The 27557-nt window shown below is 55.0% G+C and overlaps 1 protein-coding gene across 1 annotated transcript in view; it reads right to left on the reverse strand.

Moving 5' to 3' along the window:
- Window positions 1-26199, reverse strand: part of RTN4RL1 (reticulon 4 receptor like 1) — a 67347-nt gene extending 41148 nt beyond the window's left edge. Inside the window, exon 1 of the mRNA XM_045773550.2 lies at window positions 25710-26199. Coding sequence (XP_045629506.2) covers window positions 25710-25722 — 13 coding nt within the window. The 5' untranslated portion in view covers window positions 25723-26199. The remainder of the gene's footprint in view (window positions 1-25709) is intronic.
- Between the last annotated feature and the right edge of the window lie 1358 nt (window positions 26200-27557).

Here is a 27557-nt window from a genome sequence, read left to right on the forward strand (position 1 = left end):
TTCTTCAAATAAACTGGCTAATTATCAAACTGGCTGATATGAAGGAAAACAAGTCATCATGGAGCTTTTGGACCCCACTACAGATGCTCTCCTGAGTCAGCATCTTTCCACAGTGGGGCCTTCCTGCCTATCACACCATATTTGTCCTGCCTCCTAAGGTGGCTCTGAGTTGTGTCTCCAGGAGATGAGAGGGTGTCCCCACCCTGCCCAGCACTCACCCTCCATCCTTGTACATGGGGGCCCCTGCTGCCCCATGACTGTGCCTGTGGGAGCAAGGATTCAAAAAGAGCCAAGCTATGTGGGATTTGGACATCTGACCTTGGCCAATTAGCACCTTACTCGGTGTAACCAACCGAGTCACAGATTCAATTCAACTCGGCAAACATTTATCGAACATCTCAGCGCCAACTGATTTCTGTCTGTTCTGTAAGTGCAATGAAGCTCAGCCTTCTCTCCAGATTAGAGTTATTTGTATTTCAAGGCAAAAGGGTAGGTTTTAAGTACCTATAAGAGGTGGTAATGGATGCCTTGGGGAGCGGGGGCATGGGCTGGGGCCAAGGGAAAAGAGCTGAGAAATGGCCACTAAGTCAGGGTGGCAGGACCTGGCTGCAGACAGGGAAGCGGATAAAGCCTGGGGATTTGTTTTTTCTAAACCTCCCCCCACTACCTTTTTAATCGAAAAGATAATGCATGCACATAGTAAAAAAATTTTTTTTCAACGAACACAAAAGGGTATACAATGAAAAATAAGTCTCCTTTCCTCTCCCAGACCTCCAGTCCCCAGTATCTTTCTTCAGAGGCATCCCACTGTTAACAGTTTCTTTTGTGTCTTTCCAGAAAATTTCTATCACGTACGAGTATATCTTTCTTTTAAAACCAAATTGTAGTGCAGTATATTACCACTGCTTTTTCACTTAGCAATACAAGTTGGCATCCATCCCATATCAGTGCGTACAAGGCATCCATTCCTCAGAGCACAGAATCCCATCGTATGGGAGTGTTGTAATCTACCCAATCGCTCCCCCACTGATGGGCATTTAGGTTGTTGCCACTTTCTGTTATTACAAGCAAAGACAACACGCACGCTTCTGTATGTACGTTTCTGCCCACAGACGCAAGGATAGCAGTAAAATTAATTCCTGAAGTGGACTTGCTAAGTGTAGACAACTGGGACTGGGACTGTGGCTGAGAAGTCCTGTTGGAGCTATGTCTCCAGGAGAGGAGACAGCATGTAGTGTCTCAAACCACCATCCTTCTAGCCCGCACAAGCCCCCAGTTCCCTCACTGACATGTGGCCATGGCGTGCAGGGAAAGAGCCCCTCTCTGGGTTCAGAGAGAACCAACTATGTGGCTGGGGATCCCGTGGGAGCTAAGAGAGTACAGATCCCCTCCAGTCAGGGGCTAAAAGTGTATCAATGGATCAAAGCTTCACGCTAAGGCATTTAACACAAAGCTCCATCAGCATGAGCTCTCACTGGTACAATTATCATCATCATCATCATCAACATCATCATCGAGGGATCCCTCTCTGGTCATGGCCCGGAAAGCTCCCAGAGTCAGTCCTTTCAACAGTCCAGTTGATTCGAAGGCCCCAAACTGGGACCTGCTCAGGATCTGGGCTGGGTGGGAGCTGAGACAGGCCGTTCCCACTCATCACTGCGTGGCATCTGGAATTCCCGGGCCTTTGCCAGTACCTAATAAACACCACACTTCATGCCTTGCCATTGTCACCCACGCATCCCCTGACGCCTGCTGACGTCTGCGGCCGCACACAGTCAGCATTTCGCCTTGGCACTTGGCTCCTTTATGACCTGCTTTCTTTTTTAAGTGGCGGATGCAGCCCGAATGATGCCGTGACATCATGAAACTAAATTTGCGTGTTATCGAGGGCAAGCATGAGTGGGGTCAATACGCCAGCACCTACACACCCAAAAAAGAATCAGCCTTGTTTGTGGCCAATCAGATCTGGTTCAAATTCCAGCTCTGGCACTTATGAGCTCTGTGACCTTGGGAAGCTGTTTAACTTCCTTGAGCCTTAATTTCCTTTCCTGTGAAATGGGCCCAGGGCTTGTTCTAATAGATTACTCTGAAGAGTAAGCAAGGTAATGGATTATTTATGAATTTTTTTATAGACTGGCCTTATTCCAAAAATGATTTCAGGCAGTTGAGATAATGTATGTAAAGTGTCTGGCACATAGCAGAAGCTCAAAAAGGCATCAGTCCCTTCCCCTAAGCTTCTAGCCAAGTGGTCACCTTTGGATCCAGGCCCCCCTATTTCAGGGTGCTGCCATTGCTTGAAACACTCCTGGAACTTCCTTGTAAGAAAACTGGCTAAATTCTTGAGTCCCATCTTGGTTTTAACCTTAAAAAAAAAAAAAAATCCCAACAACAAAACAAACCACATTCTGCAAATTGCTCACTCCCTTTATTCACAACACACAGCTTCAAATTACTTTTGGCCTTTTCCAAAAAATCAAACCGACCCTCAAAGGTCAAGGATTCGCCGCCTCCGAGGCTATTAAGAGGAAAATGCTGTGAGATCTGAAGCAATTTCCCAGGAAGGACTCATCTACTGTTTTGAGCTGGTGCAGCAGACCTGGGATAAGAGCAAAGCCACCACCCCAGCACTCCCCTCCTCCCAGCCCCCCACCCCCCGACTACTTTGAACGGGCCCATTCCTTGGGACACTTACAACCAAAACCTCTTTGCAGGAAAATGCAGCTCACTGCTCCCTGGTCCCACTGTGTGGTTCACATGCCCCTGTCTCTGGGGTAAAAGCAGAGGTTGCTGCCTCTGTGAAGTGTGTGCTCAGGTGGCAGCGTGAGACACTGGGTGTCAGGATAAAGGCATTGAGAGGAGAGTGATGGCAAGAGTTTGAGGGGATACTGACAAAGGAGCCAGGGACTGCATCAGAGATAGGGTGCTTCAGGGAACAGAGAACAGCATCTCCCTTGTGCCCACACCCACTTTGTTACAATGCACCCATCAACTCTCCCAGCCGGAGACCCACTTGGCCCCTCCTGGGGCAAAAGCAGGGCAAACATTGCCCGTGTTCTGAATTTCCTCAGCCTTGTCCCCAGAGGGTCTCAGGCCAGAAAATGCCAAAGGGCCCCCTGCATCCTCTCATTGCCAGCTCGTTGTGGACTTGCTCCTCCCCAATCCACAAGGTGGAAAAAGCCCCTGCTCCTAGTGGACCTATAAGAAGGCTGCAGACCGTCTAGCCAAGTGAAAAGACACCTGACTCCAGAGCAGCCAGGTCCACATGCAAACCGCTCAGATGGCACAAAGAGCCCCTGCTGCCTCCACCTCCAAGCGTCAGTTTTCTTGTCTAGGAAAAGGAATAATACATACGTGGGCTGTGGGGTGGTAGTCAGGAAGGGGGCCTATAAAGATTAAATGAGGCCATGCAGGCCCTGCACAGATGGGGTGGGGCTCGGTCCCTGTGCCTGGAAAGTGTGACTTCTCTGCTCTCACAGGAAGCCTGGGATCCTGTCCTGAGCTGACAGGGACAAAACGAGCCACTGAGGCCCCAGTGGCCCACCCGGCTCTGGGAAAGGAGGCCGGGGAGGGGAGCCTCCACAAGAAGGAGGGCGTAGAACTGGCTCTTGAGGACAAGACCTCTGGCCTTCCCCCAGCTCACCTCCTCGTAGGCTCATCCCAGAGATGAGGGGGCCGACTCTGGCCGTGGGTGGAAGCTGCCTGGCATGGTTTTTCCTTTTGCCTGGAACTCAGCACTGAAAACACACCTCTGGACCCGTATCCTCCCTCTTAGATGCATCGCTGCAAGATCTATAGTTGGTTAAAGATAAACAAGTCCTTACCCTCCTGCTAATTGGTTCAAATCGATTGACCTTATAAGTGGGTCTAATGTACAACTGGTAAAAGATGGCCTGTACGCCGAACAACCCGTGCACTTAACTAGCTGTCACTCAAGCAACTACACAAGGCACATTAACCCAAATTTCTCAGAACACCTCCTGATAGGCCGCAGCAACGGCGTTTCCCCTATCGGGCTAAAACATTTGCTGGGCCAACAGGCCTGCGTAAAGGCATCAAATCCTATTAGGCGGGTGGTAATACTAGTGTAGATGCCTCGGGGAGGCAGAGGGAGCCCCCAGCCTGTGACAGGAGTCCCTAGACCTGGCCCGGCCCCGCTTCAGGCCTCCTGGCAGGGAAAGGGACCGCATCCCAAGTGCTGGCACAGGAGGCGCAGGGAGGCAGCATTCCTGGCACTCTCATAATGTGGCTTTTAATCTGTTTCCTCCTTCGTCCTCCCTTCCCCCCCCCCCCCAAAGCTCCGCTCTGTCTCACTGAAGCCATCTCTGAGGCTGGGTCATTGCTGCTTTCCAGGTGGGAGCTGCTGCTCAGCTTTCTGTGTTGCCAGTGTCTGAAATGGTCTGGAAACTGGTAAAGACAAAAGCCACCAGGAGATGGCCTAGAAGCTTTGGCCGGGGGGGGGGGGGGGGTGGACTGTGGCCCTCCCGCCTGCCCTCACTCCTCAGTGCTGCCCTGTGGAGGGCCAGCTGCTGGCCAGGAGTGCCTCTCAGCCCCCCAAGGGGCAACCAGCCACCCCTAACTTTCTGCTCTATTAATAAACCTCAGCTGAGCTCCTCTGAGCCCCTCCTTGGGGTTTGATTCACACCGCTTTGCCTCATCAGCCTTGCTTTTCACAAGCACTTAAATTCATGAGAAAAGGGAAAAAGTGAAATCAGATAGAAATGCAGGTCTGTTTGCTGTTTTCTCCAATGAAATGGTTCTGGGTAAACAGCAGCCGCCTTTGATGAAATCCCAGCAGGCTTAAACAATAAAGCTGGTTACAAACTCAATCTGGCGGAGATATCAGATCTGAAATTGTTTCAAAAAACATGTCAACATTTTCTAATGCTCCTAAAAAAAACTTCGTGGGCTGCCCACTGTGGAGTCTGGGTCAGGGAGATAGGATGGGGGCAAGCTGGGTCTCGGCCTCTGCTCAGGTCCTGTGGGACTTTCCAAGGCAGGAGCCCAGGATCTCAGCAGCTGGCTGCTGTCGCTGCTGGGGGGCCCTCTCATCTGTAGAAGCCTATAGGGCCACTTAATAGTCACTGCCACGGCCGGCCGGGCAGGGCACCACTCTCCCTTCTCATACACCACTGCTCCCCCCCACCCCAAACCTGGCCCCTCTGCCTCTATCTACCCTTAACTCCCTACCTTCTATTCTCCATACCCAGCCAGCGGAAGCTTTTAAAAATGTAAATCAGATCATGCCATTCCTTTGCTTAAAACCTCTAATGCCTTCTCACTGCACTTAGAAGAAAATCCGAACTCCTCCCCTGGCCTACAAAATCCTCCGGGATATGCCACTGCCTACTACCCCACTCACGAGGCTCCAGCCTCCCCAGCCTTCTGCCCAGTCCCAGAACACCGGTCTCTTTTCTGCCCTGGGCCTTTGTACTCCCCGAGAATGCCCTGGGATGCTTTTGCCTCAGCGCATTGCCAGGGTTCAGCTCCCTGACCGCCCTGGCTAGTGCGGCTCCATTCCCTAGCCAAACGCATTCTCACATTACAGTTGACTGTCTACTCTAAGTTCAGCCACTAGCTGAAATCACCTTATGTGTTCACTTACTGTTTCTCCTTCAGAATGTAAAACTCTCTGCACACCCAGACTTGTACGTCTCCTTGGGTGAAGCTGATGACTGGCATATAGTAGGTGCTCCATAATTACCTGCTGCCCGATGAACAGCAAAGATGTGGTGACCTCTCTAGGTATCCTCCAGGGCAACACCCAGGAGACCTGGGGCACACCACCATCGAAGTATCTCGCCAGCCTCTCTATTTGGCCTCCCTGGCTGCCCCACTGCGGCCTTACCCAAGGCCCCTGCAGGCTTTGGGCTTCCAGGCCTTGGAGGCCAGGTTTGGCTTAGGAACTAGGATGTCAACGCACTTTGACTGCTCCCTTCCCTCGGGCTGTCCCCCAGGGCCCCAAGACGAGGAGCTCAAACAAGTACTCTAAGATCGGGTGGGCAGGGGCGAGGCGGTGGGGAAGCTGGATCCCTACGCCGTCCTAAGGCCTTCTTGGAAAAGCGCGGGCACTGTGGTCTGCTTCGGCCTCCCGGGTCTGGAGCCCGGCCCGGGGTGGACAGCGACGCCACCCGAGGGCACAGGCCTCCCCACCCCCACCGCCCGGGACGCGATCGGATCGATCCCTGCCACTCCCGGCCTCATTACCGAGGAGAGCTGCCGGGGCTGGCGGAGGAGCCAGACGGCTGCGGAGGGGGTGGGGAGGCCTCCTTGGCTCCCTGGCCCGGATTAAATATTTACTATGTTTTGTTTGGCCTTTGCGGGAGGGGCGGGGAGGGCGGTCGCATCGATCCCGAGCTGCCGGCGAGTCCCGGCCGGGCAGGCGGCGAGGGCGGCGCCCAGGCCCCGGGCCCCCCCGAGCCTCCCCGCGGTGGCCCGGGCCGAGCGCGCCCCCGGGCCCGACCCCTCCCCGGGGCGAGGATCTCTCCCTGCCGAGCCGACCCGCCGCGCTGACAGATCTGGGTTACCGCGCGGGGAGCCGCCGCCAGCGCTGGAAACAATTCCCACCTCTCGGGCGCCAAGGCCGGGCGGGGGGCTGCGAACGACGCCCCGCGCTCTGCTAACCCCGCCGCCTCCCGCCCACGGTCCTGCCCGCAGACCCCGGAACCCGGACTCGGCCGCACGCGACCCAGCGCCCAGGCTATGCTAAACCGCACCACTGGTGCCGTGTCTTCTGGTCCACCAGCAGCCCTGCGCGGGCTCCACGCTCCCATTTTACAGATGTGAAATCGAGGCAGAGAAGGATGGGTGAGGAGCCCCAAAGCCTGGTGGCTTCCTCGCCTGGCTCACTCCGCCCTCTGCCCACCGGCCTGGTGGGCTTGGGAGCAGAGAGAGAGACAGCCAGCGGTCTCGCCTCGCAGGGACCGGATGGGCGGTTCTGGGAGTGCTCTGAAACTGGGTGCTGGGGGCAGCTAGCTAGGACCCCGGAGTCCCTGTACATGGGCACACGCACACCTCCTAGTCAGGCATTTACTATTCCACACACGGAAGAGGCCCCACGGGGGGTGGAGAACAGAGCCTCTGCCCCACCGAGAGCAGGTGGGTGGACACACAGTGAGAGCGGCCACCCCCTTCCAGTCCCTCTGCTCCCGTGTGCGCTATGACACATGCTCACATGCACACACGCAGGCATGACCACTCTCCAACAGTCCTATCACATGCATGTACACTCACCCTAAAGAGCTTCTCACATCACACTCTACACACGGAGACACACGCGTGTCCACACTGCCCCATCTATACATATGTGTTTGTACATACGCCCACATACATGCACACCGCCCGGTCACCTGTGTGCCCGCTAACATAAACATGCACACACACATACATACAAAGAGCTGTCCCATCCCTATACATGGGTGTGTATAAGCTGGCACACACACATTTACACACAAGGAACACCCATCTTTACCTTCGTACATGTTTGCATACACATGCACAGAGCGCGGACTATCCCCTCAGCCCATCCCTGCACACACTCACACACAAATGTGCCAAAGTGTCCACCCCCACTCCATCCCTATACTCGTGTGACACCCCTAGACACACACACACACACACACACACACACAGGCACACACGCATGCGCGCTGACTACAAGCGGCTGGGGAAGAGCTGCAGCCTTCAGCCCTGCTCCTATTTAAAGAGAAGCATTGCTGGAAAAGGAACAAAAGCAAAGCCGACTATAAATAGCCACCTCCCTCCCAGCTTTTCTTGCCCTCCGGCCTCAAAGCCCGGCCTCTCCTCTCTCAGCTCAGGCCCACAGCAGCCAGGGCAAGGCTGTCCCCCAGGTCTGGCAAGGGAGCCCCAGAGGCCACGTGGCCAGGCACCGACCACCAAAGCAGGCCAGGGACTCTGGGGCCCCCATCTGCAGCCAGCCCTGTGAGCATGTGCCTAGCTCAGAGGGAGGGAGGCCCACTTGGGCCAGGCCTGCTGCCTCAGCAGGGCAGCAAAGGCTCGGAGCCGCAGGGAAAGGAAGGTGGGCCTGCCAAGCATCAGCCACGCCTGCCCTGGGCGCTGTCTTCCCAGCCAGGCCAGGCCTTCCCTGGGTTGGGGATACTGGGTGCCAGGTCAGGAAGCCTCAGAGGGTAGAGGAGAACAGGGATCAGGGCAGGAATTGGAGGAGGGGGTACAAGTCCCACTTGAAGTTCCAGTGCTGTCACCTACTGAGCCTTGAGCAAGGCTCCTAACCACACCACCCAGCCTTGGGTTCCACCCCCGCCCCACATGGTGTTGGCAAGGCTGCATGAAAAACAGGTATGCCTGGCAGGCCCTAGGGAACTGTGGAGCACCATGCGGTGGGGGAGCTTACAGACTGCTCTCTGGGTCTGAGAAGGCTTGGATCAAGATAACTATAATAATTTATTTAGTTTATTTTGTATTTACCACTCACTAGGCACTGGGCTGCCTTACTTGATTCTCTGTGAGATAGTTTATATTTCCATTTTATAGATTGAGCCACTGAGGTTCAGTTGCCTGCTCCAAGGTCACACAGGCCGCTGAAGCACAAAGCCAGCCTGCGAAGCTCAGCTGGGGCTGTCTGAAACCAAAACCCTCTTTCCTATGTCCTGTACTCTGGCGGCCTGGGGGACCCTGGTCCTCAGGCAAACCCATCCTCAGGAGCCAGAGGAGGGCTGGGTTGGGCTGCTTCCCCCAGGCTAGCCTGGGACTGGAACTGGATGGGCTGCAGAGAGGGAGCGTGGTGTGGCCCTCGATCCCAGAGCCCCCCATCAGGACTCAAGACTCGCGGCCACCGCCCACAGCTCCCCCTCCCCCATCTCTAGCTCCCCCAGGGGCCCTTCTCCACCAACCCCAGGGAAGGGGAAGGTAGGGGGGGAGAGCTCAGGCAGACCTACTTTCAAGGCTTTAATCCTTTTTGCTTAAAGGATTTTTTTTTTTTTGCTGGGGGAAGACTTGGTCTGATCAGAGGAGAGACGCAGGGAGCTGACAAGCTGCGGAGGATGGGGGGTGGTGAGGAGAAAGAAATACATATTTATTACCCTCAATTATTAAAAAATAGATAGTACCAGATCTTAGGTCCTGGCAGACATGCAGCAGCTTTTGCGCAAGGACTGTTTTCTTTTCCTTTCTCTCTCTCTCTTTTTTTTTTTGGTTAATTCTCTTGAGATTGTATTGTGGCTAGCCTGTTAGGAAAACCGCCCTGGCCAGTTTCCAGCAGGTGGAGGAAGGCTGGGGTACTGGACAGGTGAGCAGGGCGGCCTGTGGCAGGTAGAGGGAAGAGCCCAGGGGGTGGGGGGGAGGGGTCTGGGTCCCATTTGGGACTACACAGTCTGTACCCCCAGCAGGCAGACATCCTCAGCTCTCTCTCCCTCTGCTGCTCTCTCAGGGCTCCTACTTTTCAAGGAAGTGGCCAGAGAGAGAAATCCATTCTGGATTCCTCCCTAGGGGAGGTGACACAGCTCGCCCCAGAGCTTCTGAGCACTGCACCCAGGGCCAGCTCCCCAGACTCACCCTTCTCCTCCTATGATGGGTCAGCCTGTTGAAAAGGGGGCAGGTGGTCAGCTTAGTGCAAAGACACCGAGGCCCCCTGAGGCCTGACGTAAGAGGTTAACACCCCCAGTCTCTCCTACAAGAGGGCAAGGTGGGGCCTAGAACAAAGACAAGAGGGATCTACCATGTGGAAAAAGGCAGGGGAGGCAAGGCCACTGAGGAGAGGATTATGGCTTCATTTTGATTCTCAGAGTCCCCACAGAGCCTGGCACACAGTAGGCCTTGACACATGGCCCTTGAGTAACGGGCTTGTGTGATGAAGACAGAGCAGCAGCAGTGACTCACTGAGGCCTTGCTACATGCCAGGAAGTCACTTTATATCCATTTGGTCAAGAATTCTCAGAATCCCTTAAAAAAAAAGAAGTCTCAGAACCCCAAGAGGCAGGTGGCATTAGCCCCATAATTCAGAAGACGAAACTGAGGCCCAGAGAATTAAAAGTGTTTGCCCAAGGTCAAGCAGCTGGTAAGTGGTGGAGCGGAGCCCTGGTTCCTGCCTGTCCTACTCCACCGCCCTTACTCTCACCCGCTCCACTGCAGATACAGAGAGAAAACCTGAGAAGACCAGAAATAAGTTTGAGAGGAACCAGGCAAAAACAAGTGACTATTTCACAGATCAAGAGATCAAGACCTTGTTTTGAAGAGAGGGCCGAGGTAGCTGAGTAGAGGTCAGGGCCTAAGCAGGAAGTTGCTGATGACGGACCGGCTTTCTGGGGAAGCCTCCAACCTCATCTCACCTTTCTAAGCCAGTGAAAACCACTTGAGAATGCTTCCCCATTGCTCCTCCTGCATCGTCTTAGGGGACATCTCCCTGACCCTGGGCAGAGGGCGCAGGGAGCTCAGGACAGGGTCAGTCTTCCCCAGACAGGGTGGCCCCCTCTGCCCAAGGTGATCTGACCCATCCTTACTAGTCCTAAGACTCCTTTTCCTGGCTAGGGCTGGCCCGTGTCAGCCTGGCCACTCACTCAGACTCAGCCCTGGTCACAAAGAGGCAAAACTTCTCAGGATAGTCAGGCCCGGCCTGCGGGAAGGAAGATGCAAGGACGTTCTCACTGTTACTGCTAACATTGAGGGCAGCATTCTCAGAGCTCCTGGCACAGTCAAGCACCAAGAACTTTATCAGGATTGTCTTTTTTTTTTTTTTTAAAGATTTTATTTATTTATTTGACAGAGATAGAGACAGCCAGCGAGAGAGGGAACACAAGCAGGGGGAGTGGGAGAGGAAGAAGCAGGCTCATAACGGAAGAGCCTGATGTGGGACTTGATCCCGTAACGCCGGGATCACGCCCTGAGCCGAAGGCAGACGATTAACCGCTGTGCTACACAGGCGCCCCAGGATTGTCTTGTTTAATCTTCACAATCTTACAAGTCAGGTATTCTCATCAGTAGCCCCATTTTACAGATGGAAAAACTTAAGTTCAGGGAAATCAGGTCATTCCCAGGAGTTGAACCTGGGTCTGGCCAGATCCTGTGTGTTTAAGCAACCCACTTGGAGATGAAGGGCTTGTCCACTGACCCCTGGAATGAGCCCTCCCTACCAGCCTCCACTGAGCACGGACAGCCACTAACACTGTGTGCTCTGCTGGGTTAGAGGCACAAGAAGAGTCTGGGGATGGGGTCCTGGACAGATAAGGGCAGTTACCAATGTTACCAGCCAGCATGCAGCATGCCTTGGACGTTCTAGAGGACTCTTAATGCTCTGTGATGTTGGGCAAGCCACAGCAGTTGTCTGTGCTTTGGTTTTCTCAGCTGAGCTACAAGGTCCCTTCTAGCACCAAATATGAAAGAGCTGGGGTGCCCGGGTGGTTCAGTGGGTTAAGCGTCTGCCTTCGGCTCAGGTCGTGATCTCAGGGTCCTGGGATTGAGTCCCGCATCGGGCTCCCTGCTCAGTGGGGACTCTGCTTCTCCATCTCTCTCTGTGCTCTCACTCACTCACTCTCTCTCTCTCTCAAATAAATAAATAAAATCTTTAAAAATAAAAATTTTTTTAAAAGAGCCACAAAACTGTCAAAATCACACAAATCCCCTGGTCCAAACTACACAGCAAGGGGCATGCTCTTCCTCATGCTCCATCCTCAGGAGTTTTTGGTACCACCCAAACCCAAGGAAAACTACTGCCTCTGGACATCTTTCTCTTTGGTTCGTCCACAGCCTGCTTCACTGGAGACTTAGACCATGTTCGCGGCCACAACGCATGCGCGCGCTCGGCCCTGCCTCCTCTCTAAATCCCCAGAAGGCTTCAGGTCTGGCTGGCTGCTACTTGAGGCAGCTTCCAGCCCACCCACCTAAGGGGTGTCACTGACATCCCACGATGGCCTCCACACACCTGGCTCCCTGTGAAGACCTTGACATCTCACACTTTTTTCCTTCTCCTGCTCAGAAGTGCAGACAGCACATGGGCGTGTGGCACAGGTGTTGGCTAACACGTCTAAGACCAAAGAGCTGGAAACAGCCTCTATGCGCAACCTGAGGGAACAGGTAGTCATGCGATGGAACATTCCGCAGCCATTAAGGTAGGTTTAGAATTACCAACCTAGAGAGGCACCTGGCTGGTTCAGTCAGGAGAGCATGTGACTCTTGATTTTCGGGTTGGGAGTTCGAGCCCCACGTTGGGTGTAGAGATTATTTAAATAAATAAAACTTAAAAAAAAAAAAAAAGAAGAAGAATTACCCACCTAGAAACTACTCAACCTAGCGTCTGAGACCCAACAAGAGAGGGTACGTTCGCATGAATGCAGGAGGCCGCGCAGAGGGATATACCAAATGCCCTCGGAGGGATTAGCTTCCCCGCACTTCACTCTTTGGGTTTTGTGATTTTCTTCCTTTTGCCAATCCAATGTTTTCTGTCATGTGTATGCATTATTTGGGAAGTTCAAAAATTTTACTCAGTGGCTGATGAGTCAACCAACCCTCCTCCTCCTTGGTCCTTAGGGCTCTGAAACAACTGGGCTCCCCTCAATCTGCCCTACAGCCGATCCGCCACTACCCCATACAGCCATCATGGCCTATGTATAGTCGTCCCCTTGCTCTCCAACTTTTCCACCCTGCCCGTTCCTTCCAGGCTCTCCTCCACCCACAAAGCCTTTGAGCAGGAACCTCCCCTCCTGCCACCTGCCCCACTGGCTTGAAAACACCTTCCTTACCACCCTACCCTGGGCTTGTGGCTTCTCTCTCCCACCAGGTGGTAAGTGTCCCGAATGGGACGGATGTTCCGCCTATCGCTCACTCCCCATGGTACCTGGTCCAGAGTGAGAGTTTGGTTATTTAGCAAGTAACAACAAGGGAACACAGGGGCTCAGGCCTGGTCAGAGATGATGGTCTAATTGGGGACAAAAGGCTGATGTATAAATGAAAAAGACAAGACCATCCACTGAACTAAGTTCTGTGTTTCACGCTCAAAGTTAAAGGGAAAGGCTTATGGGCAGTGATCTGCGACCTTGTATTCAGGCTGCAGACTGAGCCACATTAACCGAGGAGAAGCATCTGACCCCAATGGGAAGGTGGATCCCTAGACCCACCACTCCTCCTCCCGCCATGATGTTGCTTTGGTTTGTAATTTGGCTCCTCCCCCTAGCCAAGTGGCTGATGAACTTGGAACTGACACCAAGCTCTAGTCCTCTCCAATGGAACCTGATACTAATTCATGGGCTATACCTCAGAATGCCAGCCCTGCCTGCAGCCTTTGGCAGCCAGGTACTATGTCAAGAACACTCCCACCTCAGGGCCTTTGCACTTGCTATTCCCTCTGCCTGGAGAGCTCTTTCCAAGCAGGAGCAGCTCAGATAGCTGCAGAGAGCCCTCCCTCCCTTAGGCCTCTATTTAAATGTCACCTTACCAGAAAGTCTTCCCAGTTTTTCTAAAATAACACCTCTCTAGGGGCACCTGGGTGCCTCAGTTGGTTAAGCGTCTGCCTTCGGCTCAGGTCATGATGCCAGGTGGGATCAAGCTCTGCATCGGGCTCCCTGCTCGGCGGGAAGCCTGCTTCTCCCTCTCCCACTCTCCCTGCTTGTGCTCTCTCTCTCTCTCTCTCAAATAAATAAAATCTTTGAAAAAAATAATAATAATAAATAAAAAGTAAAATAAAATAACACCTCTCTGGTCACCCACCGTTCCTTCATTCACCCTCTAACAGGCTTTTCTTCTAAGCACCTATTCCTACCTGACAGAATATAGTGCGTCATTCATGGTCTATCTCCCCCCACTAGAATGCAAGCTGCATAAGAACAGGGGACTTAGTTTTTACTCATTGCTTCATCCTTAGGCCCAAGCAGCAGTAGGCAGGCACTCAAGAGTTGTTAAATGTTTGTCACATGGAGACACACCTCCCATACTCCTCTTGGCTGACAGAATAAAAAGCAGCCACCTTACCCACGGATAGACAACTCATAGGTGCCTGTGATCTATAACATAGAAAACATGGCTGCCTCAACTGAGGTCTTCCTTCTGGGAACTAAGGCTGGGATACAAAGAATGTGAGGCAATTAGCAGTGGAGGAGGTGAAAGGCCATCCTGAAGAGCAAGTAGCCCTGGGTGACCATCCTGGGCCTGGTACAAGGTGACAAGTCATGGGTACTGACGGTGGGGCAGAAGCAGGGGCAGCTGGGTTGCATGGAAGGAGAGGCATCACAGGAAGGCTGCTACTTCCTAGAGCTACTCTCTTTCCTGGAGGCTTCTGGAGCCCCAGTCACTCACCTCCTCTCAGTAATCCCCCATTTCCAATGAGCTACCTTGAATCCCTGCAATCAGATTTGCCCACTGAAGGCAGAAATAGCAGCCCACCAGGGGTGGTGGGTCAATTACAGGAAGATGAGAGCCACGTCTGCCTCCAGGCAGCCCCAGCGCCAACTGCCATCACACGGTTTGGTGGCACAATGTCCCCCTCGGCTGGTGCATTCTCCTGAGTGTGGTCCTGTGAACCACCCTGGCCTCTCTCCCTCTGCTCAGAGACTTTGTTTCAGCTGCAGGCTTGGGGCCTGGGCAACAACCCAGGAGCCCTCCCTCCTTGGGAGGAGAGGAAGCAGTTCAAAGTAACAAGCCATGTTTCACAGAGAAGACAAAACAGGCAGTCTCTTCACCCCAGGCACCACCCGAGCTTGGCTGATCTCATGTTCGGGCCAGTCTCAGTCAAACATTTCAGATCTTGGAAGCCCAGAGCGTCCACAAGAGATTTCTATTTGCCACGGAATCAATAGTGCAAATTTTGTTCCATAAAAATCTGCCAAGTACACCTTAAACTTTTCATAGTAAGAGTGCTGTTTCTTCTCCCAACACAGCTCCCGTCCCGCTAGACGGCCTCTGTGGTCCAGCTGGCCCGTCGTTCTATGCCTCCTAGCTTCCTGGGTCTGCAGAGGAGCAGAGCTGGGCTGGGGTGAGGTGGCAGCAGCCCCGGGCCCTGGATGAGCCATGTAGCCTCTCTGAGCCTCAGTGTCCTCATCTGTAACTTGGGGCCAATAAGACCTGCCTTTTCTGCTTTTAATGAAGCACTGCACAGGAAAGCTGTAAGATCTAAAAAAAAAAAAAAGTGTGTTCTCTTGGTTCCTGGTACTGAAGCCCTGGCCCCAGAGGTAACCAGGTATTGTACCAAGAATACCCCTGCCTCAGGGCCTTTGCACTTGCTGTTCCCTGGGCTTGGAGAGCTCTTCCCAAGTAGAAGCAGCTGGATAGCTACAGAGAGCCCTCTTATATTTTACTTAGCCTCTGTTCTTCTTTTTTTCCTTTTTAAAGATTTTATTTATTTATTTGACAGAGAGAGAGACAGCCAGCGAGAGAGGGAACACGAGCAGGGGGAGTGGGAGAGGAAGAAGCAGGCTCCCAGCGGAGGAGCCTGATGTGGGACTCGATCCCAGACCACTGGGATCACACCCTGAGCCAAAGGCAGACGCTTAACGACTGAGCCACCCAGGCGCCCCTTTCCTTTTTTTTTTTAAGCCCTAGGTTATCATGGTTTGATTTTTCTTATAGTTACAAAACAATTTAATTTAAAAAAATGAGGGAGACGGGCTGGGGGAGAGGGAGAGAATCCTAAGCGGACTCCGTGCTGAGCGCAGAGCCTGACTTGGGGCTTGATCCCAGGACCCAGAGATCATGACCTGAGTTGAAATCAAGAGTCAAACTTTAACCGACTAAGCCACCCAGGAGCCCCACAGAACAATTTCAAAATGAGGTTTTGGCACTACGTTTTTGGGGTTCCAAAACCAGTGATTGTGATTGTGTATAATCACTGAATCAACATTTCTAATCAATTCACGAAGGCATGACATTAGTTACTGATTCAACGCTACCCCATCACTCTGCTATATTTCTTTTGTGCGGGATGCTGTTTTAATCGGGTCCTGGTAGTTAATTTGATAAGTACATAGTACTCAGAGAATCTGGGTAGGGAAATGGGAAGAGAGAATGCCATTTGCCCCCACCTCCACCCCACCGTGGGGCTGAGGGGAGGGAGCTCCTTCGAACCTGGAGCTCCCTGGCAGGAGCTGTGTAGCAGACGCTGTGGAGGCCTGCCTATCCCTTGCTCTCACCATTTTAGCACACGCCAGCCTGACTTCCAACTGGCAGAACCTGCATTTCTTTGCCTGAGGGCTTTTTCTAGCAGTGGAGCTGGCAGTTGCTCACCCACAGAGCAGGCCAAAAGTGAGGGGGGATTAATCTCTACACCAGGAACAACACTCAGCCAATGATGGATAGGAGCTGTGTATAAATACCCCTGCTCCCTCCCTTCAGTGAGATAACTTGGAGGTGCATGTTCTGAACTATATCCCCAAGTTCCCTGGTGGGATTAAGTTCTGGTTGCCCACTGTGTTCATTTGCTCAACCATGGGCCCCTTATTGGCTTCTTCCCTTCTCTGTCTCACTTCCCGGCTCACCTACTGGCATTTTCTAGGATGCATCCCAAATATACAACTTACACTTGAATCCTTATCTCAGGCTGCACTTCTGGAAGAATCTTTGGGGGATGACGGAGGGGCAGGAGAACTCATGGTGACTCACCATTGGTTGAAGCCAACTGAAAGCAAGAGGGTGTGGGAGCTCATTGTTGACGTTGGACAGGCCAACCTCCTGGGACAGAGAGCAGATCTGGAGGGGTGGGGGAGTGGGGAGACTAACCGGTCTCCTCATGAAACCTACCTTCCAGTGAGGAGGGCAGATAATAAAAAGGTAATTGCAATGAAATAGGTTGGATACAATGACCAGGAAGCACAGAATATTATGGGCCGTCCAGCTGGGAAGTCTGGACCATCCCCTGAAGAAAAAGAAATCCCTGCAGGTGTTTTAAGCAAGGGAGGTGGCATTGTAGAACGTAGCCACAGTGTAAAACCTGGACTGGGTGAAGGCAAGAGAGGTGGCAGGGAGCTAGCCGCCCATAAGGTCAGGGAGAAGAAGGCAGCCTGGGCTGGGTCAGGCAGCGGCGAAGGAGGTGTGAAGGCTACTGAGGGGAAAGGATGGCACTTGGAGATGGACTAATGGGGAGGGATGGGGGAGGGGCTCATCGTGGATCCAGGGCTTGAGCTGAGGGGGCCTGGGAAGTTGATGGTGCCAGACACCAAGATGGGGGGAAATGGTGAAGGAGCGGGTCTGCTGCGAGCTCAGGTAGAAGGAGCACAGTTTCGAACACGCTGAGTTGAAGGGAGCTGTGGGGCCGCCAGCAGAGGCAGTGGGGGCGGGGAGGGGGGCAGCGGGACCAACGGCCCTGGACGTCAGAGGCAACACCTCCATGGAGAAGGGTGTGTGGGAGCTGGGGGCGTGCTGAAGCCCCCCAGAGGAGAGCGAGGGCTGAGACAGCGCCCAGGGCGATGCCTGGGGAGGTGCCATGTTTGAGGATGGCGAGAAGTGCTGGAGTTGGCAAAGAAGACTGAGAAGGAGCAGCCGGCTCTGTGGGCGAGCGAAGTAGGAGAAAGACCAGGGGAGCTGCCATCAGGAGAGCCACAGGGAAACCACGGCCAACACTCAGATGCCACCAGAAGGTCAGGTGAGACGAGAAGAAAACGTTTGGTAGGGTCAGTATCAGGCCAGAGCGGTGACAGTCGAGTGACAGAGGACACAGCCTTACGTCTAGGTTGAGGAGTGAGAGGGGAGGGGAAGGCAAGGAGACTCCAAGCGTAGACGGCTCCTCTCAGAGAGCTAAGTGGTCACCAGGGGTCCAAAAGGAGAGGAGGAAATAACGCACTCCCACCGCCAGACAGCGAGCTCGCACCTCAAGCCCTGTGGGCAGGGCTGTGTCCTTTGTTAACACACCACACACGGCACACCCAGTGGCCTTCCTGTGGGCACTGTCTTGCCAAAAGGGGACACAGGAGACTCGCCAGTCTCCAAATTGGGGGGGCTGTCAGGGTGTCCATGAGGCCAGAGTTGGATGCCCCTCTCCCCAGTTCTGACCAGGCCCACTTAGGCTTCTCTGTTTTATATTTTGGTCTCTGACAGTAGATATCATTGGAAAAAAACCTGTTCTACTTCCAAAAAAACATCTGAAAAGCCATCAGTCTAGTCTTGTTATCGATGGAGAAATTGAGGCCCAGAGAGGAGGCAATGCCCCTCAGGTCCCAGAGACGCAGCCACGGAGGCGGAAGCTAAGGCAGCCCTGGGACGACTGCGGTACTCTTCCTACAAGCCCACGTCCCTAGGAACGAGAGGCCACGGCCACGCCGAAGCTAGGGTCACACAGAGCCACGGTTACAGGCAGAGCCTGGCGGCCAGTGAAAACAGAGACCGACAGGAGAGGAGACGTGCAAGGGCACGCTGCGTGCAGCTCACGGCAAGGCGGCGGCCGCAGCGCAGGGACGCGGCCGCTGTCCCCCAGCCTCGGGCTGCCTGGTGCCCCCGCCAGCCACACAGTGACCCACCGGGCCCTGCCTGCCCCCTAGGCTGCCCGGCCTCAGCCAGCTAGCCCACCGCACTGCATGCCCCCTCCTTCTCGCTGCCTGCTCAGGCAAGCCCATGAATAGAACATGAAAGGCAAAACCTTCTAAAAGAAAAAGCAGCTCCCTGGTATGAGTCGCCCCACTAAATGTCAAATACAGAGCAAGGCTTTCTGCCTCGTGTGCTTCTCACTAATGGAGGTACCTTAGCCTCCATATCCCCATCATCCTATAACCCTATAAATAAATCATTGAAGAAGAATGCCAAGTTCCCCCCAGGGCCTCATGAATCTCTCTATATAACCATATGTAAAGGCCTCCTTCACTGTGTCGGCACAGGTGCCCAGAGAGAGATGGCAAGTCTGCTAGGGCAATTTTAGAGACAGAAGCAAACTTTCACACCATCTCTGTGGGCTGTGAGTTGGGAGCCCAGCTTTTCTCCTGACTTGGGGAAGACTTCTGCTCAATTTCCTGTAGACCCACCCTGACGCCGCTGCCACAGTCCTCTGGAATCAGCCCAGGAAACTGCCAAGAGGCCCATCTCCAGGGTCTCCTGTGGTCTGTCCCCTAGAACCCACCCCTGCCGGGGAGCCACACACCAGCTCCCCAGGCTTGGCTCCTGACACGTGGTGTGCAGAGAGTTGGCCCACTCACTCCTGGAGGCCCCCCACCGACGAGCTCGCCAGCCTGCTAGGGGCGCCAACGCCGTGCTACCAGCCCCAAGGTACAGGTGCCGACACAGGCTCCAGGACCAGTCGGCGGGGCACATGCACGAGGGGTGCTCCACTCTGCAGCAGCACATTTCGGACACGCACACTCCCGGCACCCTGCTGCATGCTCGCCAGCTGTGTTTCTGCAAACGCGTGCACACGCGTGCGCGCACGCACCCCATATTGTGCCGACACTCTTGCCATGCCAGCATGGAGGCCTCCAGAGCAACTCTTCTGAATCAGATAGCAGAGGCCGTTTGCTGTTTTGGATCCCAACTTCGCTGATTGACTAGACAATGATCACAGGCTCAGAAGAGCAGCTTATCTGTGAGATCAGACCCCCTGCCTCACCGTGGTGAGAGGTGGGAGTCTGCCCTTCTACCTCTCAAGACCACCTAGACTCTCGACCTTAACTCATCTTTCTTTTCCAAACCACAGGGAAAACTGGCCTCTGGAATTCAACCATGGCCGGAAGAGGGCAGAAGTCCCTTCTGGAGGACAGGGCTGAACTCTGCGGTTACAGTCCAGCTAACAGACTAGGGCTGAGCCATGGGAGCACCACCCCAGGAGTGAGGGAGAACTCCAGAGGTGGGGGGCAGGTACAGGTGGGGGGACCCACTTCATCCAGCCTGCCAGCTACCACCCGCCTGGGCCAGATCCTGGGGCCGCTGCTCCCCACACAAGCACCCACCAGTCTGGGTGTGGCTGTGTGAACAAGTCCACCGGGCTAGCCAGGAAAAGCAACACATGGGGAAAGCCCAGGCCCCAAATAAACCCTGTCCCAGCCTTTCTCAAGGGCATGAAAGCAGGCAGGATGGTGCTGGCCCACCCGCCCTTCTCCGTAATGAAGAACCCACAGCGGGACACAGGACGCAGCAGGTGAGGGTATGTCTGCCCAGACACAGAGAAGGGTGGGAAGAAGAGGGCAGGTGAGAGCCCGGCTCGGGGTCCTAGAGCCCCAGGTCCCAGCCAGAGATGCCCCTGGAGGTACAGCAGAAGGGGAGCGCATGGGAACTACCAGGGAGCTCTGTAACAAGATACAAATGAGTCAGCACCCCGCAAAACAAATGTCACATAAATTCAAGGCAGCTGGGTATGCGAGACAGTGGAGCTTAGGGGTTAAGAGAGCAAGCAAGCGAAAGAGCGTGGTGGCAGACGGATCTGGGATTGCGTTCTGACTCAACAATGTGCCAGCCAAGTGACCCAGGGCAAGGGACTTCATGTGTCTGTGCCTCAGTTTCCATATCTGTAGAGCAGGGACAAGTACAGACTGACCTCAAAGGGTGACTGTGGAGATGACATGACATAAGGTATGGAGTACACTTAGCTTGGCCCATCAGTAATCAACTATAAGCAGGTATTGGCAGTGCACGGATAGGAACGGGCACGAGTGGGCCCTTGCTGCCCCTGTCTCCAGCTAGCATCCATACCCCCTCACAGAGGGCTCAACCAGGCATGCTCTAAGACCTGACGTGGCTTGGCTTTGCCCTAGTGATGGACACCAAGTCAGGGTGCCTCCTCTCCCCAGTTCAAAGGCATCCAAGGAAGTCCCTGTTCTGGGCCCCCTAACCTTGGGGCTGATGTCTCCCTAGGTGTTGTCCCAGGCCTTAAGGAAGCTCTCACCCTGAGGTCCCTGCCCCACTCCTCTTTCTGACTCACTTCTAGTCAGGGTGGCCTGGCCAGCGCACCCCGAGAAAGGGCTGCTTCCGGCATTCTGCACGGAGGTCCTGCCTTCTGCTGTCCCTGGAGGCTCTGTTCCCGTTTCGCCAGCTATTTTGCTTCCTTGGCCATCTGTTCCCTCCCTGTCATCTCCTCTCTGCTTTAACCTTAACCACTACTTTGCTGCAGATGGTACCAAACAGATCCGTTCTTGACATCCTTCATGATGCCTACCCCCTCCTTCTCCTCTCCAGCAAATGAACTTCTGCTCTGTCCTTTTTCAGGCTATGACTCCAAAACTTGGAGCTGGATTCACCCCACAAGCCTCCCTCCTCGGTCCCATCTGCTATCAACTCAGCCACAGGTCAAGGGACAGACACCCACCCTCTCCCCTGCCTTTTCCTCTTCCTAATGACACTTCCCCTTTTCAAACTTGGCCAAGAACCTTCTCCTAGCATCAGGTCCACCATCTACTCCAGTTATCTACCTGGTGTTCACAAATAGTGCCCTTGAAGCCTCCAGAGGGCTTGGGACCAGTGGCCTGAGACAGAGACCAGAAACTCCAGGCTACCTTCCTGCCGTGCGGCAGGCAGTGCCCACACTGGGCCCTGAACGGTTTCTCTGTAGAAAATGGGCCTGAGCAGTGCAGCGAGGACTTGGCCACATATTGGCATGACAGGAATTGAACCAAAACACTTTGCTACATGGTCTGAGCTCACAAGGGAAACAATGAGTGCTGTTCGCCGTGCTTTTCTTCTGGCTGGTAAGAAAACGCGTGCAGGGACTTCACTGAACAACTCCCTCTGCTTCTCTCCTTCTATTGGTGTGTCCTGGTGCTGCCCTAAAATTCCTCCTCTTGGCTTCTCTTTTCTGCATAAGGACCAGAAGCGTTGAGGAAAGAAGTAGCCCAGAGGCTCCCAATTAAAGAAGCTGTTTTGGTGACACTGGTCCCACCAGGCTGCATTCCCTGGGTGGGACACAATTAGGCGGGGAAGACTGAAATTTCGTCTGCACCAGGATCTGGGGATAAAAAAGCCTCACATCTCAACCCTCCTGAACAGGGCTCTTGTATTTCCCCTCTATACACTTCTTCTGCAGCAGAAAGAAGAATGTCTTGGCTGTCCATGAAATACTCCTCCCTTCTCTTCTCTACTGGAGCTAAAGAGGACCATGATACGGACAGCTCCAAGAGGTGAAGCCTGCTGACACCTGGCCACCTCAAGACTCTCAGGTCCCCTGGGGAACCTCTGGATCCAAACCCACCAAGCACTGATGACCCCACGGTCCCTTCCTCCCATGGCCTCCCCTTCTTTACACAAAGGAGACCCAATCCAGCCACCAGGCCAGCCCATCTGGCTATGGAAACCAAAAGAACAAAACGCTTCTTACTGGATTGCAGGCCTTAATCTAGCTCTTGCTGAATTATTCAAGGATGGCATTAACTTATAAATGGGTGTGTTTGACTGATTTTGTGGTTGATGTACAGATAAATTCTAATGAAAGACAGCTACAAGATTTTAAATTATTAATTAGGCTGCCACTTAACAAAGCCTATTTGGCACTCTATCTCCTTGCTTAACAAGACAAAAACTTTACGGATAGGTTCAGTATTAGCCCAGAGGCTGTTGATTTGCATTCTGTTTTTATAGCTCTAAAAATGAAAACCATAGATCCTGACCTTAAGCAGGCCACTTCTGGCAAAGCAAAACCCCCAACAGGCTGCCCTTTCTTCCTGGATGGTGCTGGGTGGCTCCGGGCCTGGCTTGCCCTGCCTGCCTCTCATCTCTGACCAGAGGCTTGCTTTTTATATCCCTGGTTCTGCCAGGGTAGGCCAGGAGACGGAAAAGAGGGCAGGCAGCTGCTGAAGCCTTCAGCTACCAGCACCGTCAGCGGCAGGATCCACTGACAACCCAGGCTGTTCTGGTTCACAGAGGTGCGGCTATGGCCAGTAGAGCCCTTTCATTAAGAGACACAAGGCAGCACCCTCCCAAATCCTAAAATGTCCTGCCAGGGGACAGCACCCAGCTTGCTGTAATAGGACAACCGGAAATCAGAGCAATGACCCTCACGATCCAATGCCTACACTGCCTTCTTCAGACCACTGAGCCTCCTAACTCCACAAAGCACTCCATCGTCAAGACCATGAGCCCAACCCTGTACAGGAGTGTAAGAGGGTTTTTCTCTTCCACACTACCCCCAGGATCTAGGGATGGCTGCTCTCTCTTTTTTCAAATCCTTTTCCAAATCGAGACTATGAAACCCCCTCAGGTCCAGGACTCCATGCAGGGCTCTGCAGCTGACAGGCAGGGACACTGCAACAACTGTCTGAACCCATCCCCCCCTTTTTGAAAGATTTTATATATTTATTTGACAGAGAGAGAGAGAGAGCACAAGCAGGGGGAGGAGCAGAGGGAGGGGGAGAAGCAGGCTCCCCGCTGAGCAAGGAGCCTGATGCGGGTATCAATCCCAGGACCCTGAGATCATGACCTGAGCCGAAGGCAGATACCCAAACAACTGAGCCACCCAGGCACCCCTGTCTGAAGCCAACCTATAACATTTTTGCTATGGCCACCTCCCTTGGCATTAGCCTCAGGCATACCTTTGGCTTTGAGCACACACCCAGAAGCCACACAGAGTATCTAAGTGTTCTGTATATGTGTGTAAAAGAAACAAGTCCTACGGATCAGGACCAGGGGCTGAGAGAGAAGATTGTCCAGCAAAGGACCAAAATGAAAGTCCTTTGCCCACACAATGTCCCAGCAGCAGGCTGCAGGCCAGTGGAGCTGAGCCTAGCCCAGCAAAGGGCTTTTCTGCTCTGTTTTCCTCTGGCCAATCCAGGTGGAAACCTCTTTGTTGGTAGAACCTCTCTCACCAACCAAGCCACGCAGGAAGGGAGAAATAGCCCAAGTGGTGAACCCGTATGACTTCCAAGCCTCCAGTGCCCACCTCTTGAACAGGGTAAGTCAGCCTCCTCTATGGGGAGAAGCCCCCAGAATGCACGGGGCTCATCCCGGGTTGGGTCTCTTGCTAGCAAGGACGGGAGAGAAAGGCTCCTGAGGGCTGCTCAAGCCTCCCTGGGCACCTAAGCCATGTAAATAATGTACACGGGCTGCTTTGTGGCTCATTTTTAACTATAAACTGCCAAAAGACAAAAGACCAAAAGGAAAATGAGATGTCGGTTCCCCTCAATTATCTCCAACACAGACCCAGCAACCCAGACATGGTAGCCTCCTAAAACTGCCAGGGAAGACTTACCCACCAGGGCAAGTGTGCACACCCCAGGCCCACGCTTCTCAGACCTGGGCTTCTGCTCAGTTCTGTCAAAGTCACCCTCTGTGTGTAGACACTCTGACCAGCACCACTAGCTGCTGAAAAGACTTTTAGTCCCTTTGTGCAGGGAAAAGGAACCTGGGTGTATCAGTGAAGAGGCTTCTCCAACCAGCCGCAGAGACTTTTCCCACACTATAGTAAAAGGCAGTCAGCGTTTCCCCCACACTGCCCCAATCCACGTGGAAGACACAAGTCACACACAAGTTTGTGACTATTGACACGATGGGGCAACCGAGGCTCCCGGTAGGCCTGAGCAAGCCAGGACCACCACCCAGCCTTTACTGCTTCCAGTGAAAGCGTGGTTTCTTCACCCACATGTCCCACCTGCTTGTGGGGTCTCTTCCATGACCCCCACATCTGCTTCTCTCCGCCCATCTTGGGGCTTCGCTTCCCATTCCTCCGCCACCTCCCCCTGCCCGTTTTCTCCTTCCCCATCCTACTGTGAGGTCAGAATCCTGTGCTTACGACACCTCGGTCTGTTGCCATGGAAACAGGGGCGGATTAAGGCAGGAGCGCAGAGCGCAGGGATCAGGCCCCTCAGCTACCTGAGCTCCCGCCTCAGCAGGCTCCCGCAGGGCCCGGGCAGCCAAACGCAGCCGCCGAGGCTCGCCGGCCACCCGGCCCAGCCCAGAACGATAGGGTCCCGACGGAGCGTCGCAGCTCGCCCCGACCTGGGAGGGGAGGGAGGCAGACGCAGAGGCCGGGGCAGCGGGAGACCAGGCTTGCGGGCTCTCGGCGTGGTCACCTGCCCTCCCTGGGCCCCGGGGACAGCTCCCCGCGCGGCAGCCACGTGGGGGCGCGGCGGGACTTCCCCAGCACCCGCGCCAACTTTGCAACGCTCTGCAATGAGCCGCGCTGCAGGGGGGAGGGGAGTTGTGATTAGGTGGTCGCGGAGCCAGCTCTCCTCAAGTTGAGCCTGGCACCTGCCGCGCACGCAGCCGGTACGGCCCCCACCTTCCCATATCTCTCCTCCAGGCGTAAGGAAAGTTTGAAGAACCGGACATCAGGCGTTAGCCACCTCCCCTGGGCTGCTGGGTGCCCAGAGCCCGTCCCTGAGGACCAAAGCAGGACTGCAGGGAAGGTGCCCGCGTCCCGGCCCCGCCTGAGAAGCGAGGGCTCGCAGTGAGCGCCAGGGCCGCGCGGTGACTGACCGCTGGCCGCCCTGGAGCGCGGGCTGCACCCGGCCCCGCCAAGGCGGCAGAACTGGCAGCATGTGCCCACGCGGGGGATGGAGCCTGCAATTGCAAAACTTTATAATGGCAAAGCAAAGGTCCCAGAAGGCCGGCTCCCCTTCCATCATGGGTAGCTCACAGTTGTCTCGAAATGACCTCGCCGAGCCAGATCCCTAGGCCTGGCCGCTTGATCCATGGTGCAAATCCCCTGTCTCGCAACCGGCCACCGACAGGCGCTGAGCTCCAGCAGCAAACCCTCCGCAGGTGCGTCCCCGCAAACCCCACCAGCCCTCTAGACCGCCAGCTGCTGCCTCCCGAGCCAAGAGCTCCGGCGCCGGGGAGCTCTCGGGTGGCGCCCGGGCTCGAGGCTCTGCCGCGTGCGCACTCAACTCCAACTTGCCCCTTCGGCTCCAACTCACCTTTGCGAAGCATGTTGGCCGCGGGGCCGCCACTCCGAGGTCGGCCTAGGCGCGCTTCCTCCCGGAGTCCGGATTCAAACCCTTGGGCGCCTGCTGCAGCTAATCCGAGCGCGTCCAGGCGGGGGCAAGCCGGGGATCCGTTTGTGCCCGGCAGCCCGGCCCCTCAGGGGCATGGTGAGCCCGAGCCCCGCGCCGAGGGCACCGGCGCCCACTAGCAACCGCGGCGCTGCCTGAACAGCCCGGCGCGCTCGCTCAGCCCCAGGACAAGCAGCTTGCTCCGCGGAGCTGGCGGCCTGCTTCTGCAGCCCCAAGCTCTTTGCAGGAGGTTTTGAGTGGGGACACCGCCCCCCGGCCGCCCGGCCGCCGGGCCGCGGCCCCCTCCTCTCCGCCCCCTCGGGCGGCAGCCGCCGCGGCTGCTGCAAAAGGGCGCTCGCACGCACCGCCGAGCTCCAGGGAAAGCGCCCGGCGCGCGTTTGCAGGACCCAGCGATCGGCGGAGCGGGGCGCCTCCCTTCCTCCCCCCACCCCCCGGTTTCCCCCACCTTTTCTCCTCCCTCCCTCCCTCACTCGCTAGATCCCTCCCTCTAGCTCAGCTCCCCGCCCCCGCTCACAGAGCGCCTCCCATACAAAATTTATGAAAGTGCTCTCAGCTCGCGGTGCTGAGCGCCGTCCTATTCCCAGGGCAGCGGCGCTCAGCCGCGCGGCGCCGCCTCCCAAGGTGTTTTCGCTGCGCCCGCCCCCCGGGACGATCCTCGGCCCGCGTCGGTCCAAGTACTTGCCCCAGCCCTTCGGCGGCCGTCGGGCCACTCGAAAGCCCCTCCCGGGCCCCGCAGGCTTCCCGGAGCTCGCACCCGCAGCCCAACCCCCGCCCGCTCGCCCTTCGCGGCTGGAGGTCACTGAGAGAGGCGGCTGGAAGCGTGCGCTCTGCCCACCGGCTGGGACGGGAGGACTCCCGCCCAGAAACCCGGATCACAAGTCTGCACCCCTACCCATATCCTCTCTAGCCGGCTCCGCTTCCTTCTCGGAGACTCGACGGCTCCGCCCTGCCCAGGACAGCTCCGGGAAACCCAGCCGCCTCACATCCCGCGTCCCAGGATACTATTCTTTTGCGGGGTAGGTGTGGCGCGCCCCCAGGCTGGTCTAGTCCATGCAGCAAGCATTCAGGGAGGCCCAGTTGCAAATCTTAGAGAAAGGGAAGGACCGATGTGGGGCTCGGGTGGGCTATCCCCGCCTAGCGGGGGGTCCCTGATCTCCTTCAGTCTGCACAGACCCCGCCCGGGGCTTCCTGGAAAATGGAGGAGGCGCCGCCTAGAAAGCAGGTCCCGCAGGGGGCCAGTTGGGCTTAGCAGAGAAGGTTCAGGTCAGGCGAGATCCTGGGTGGAGGCGGCACCCCCTACTGGCCTGGGTTAAGAGGGGTCCGGGAAAGGAAAAAGAGTGGGCTAAGTCACTCATTCAACACGCATTTATTGACGGTCAATCGTGTGGGGCATTACTATTCCTAGGGATTCAGCCAACGAAAAAGACAAGGTCCCTGCCTTTGTGGAGTTTACAGTTAATAGGCACCAAATGAGAAAAGTCCAGATGAGACAATGCGTGGAAGAAGAGCAAACAGGGTATAGTACAGGGCTGGTATGAGGGGTCAGGGAGCACTGCTTTGAGCAGGTGACATCTAAGAGAGCTAACTGAAGTGAGACAATGAGTTGCAATCCCTTGGAGAAACACTTGGTGTGATAGGAAGTTTCAAAAGAAGGCCAGTATCATTCATTCACTCACACGAGCATTCGATGGCACTGAGGCTCTGGGTTTCAGCTAACTACATAGCCATGTAACTACAAAAGCTTAGGGCGTA

This window comes from Ursus americanus, chromosome 23 (assembly GCF_024610735.1).
Source record: "Ursus americanus isolate L20-20 chromosome 23, mUrsAme1.1.p, whole genome shotgun sequence".
Classification (NCBI taxonomy): domain Eukaryota; kingdom Metazoa; phylum Chordata; class Mammalia; order Carnivora; family Ursidae; genus Ursus; species Ursus americanus.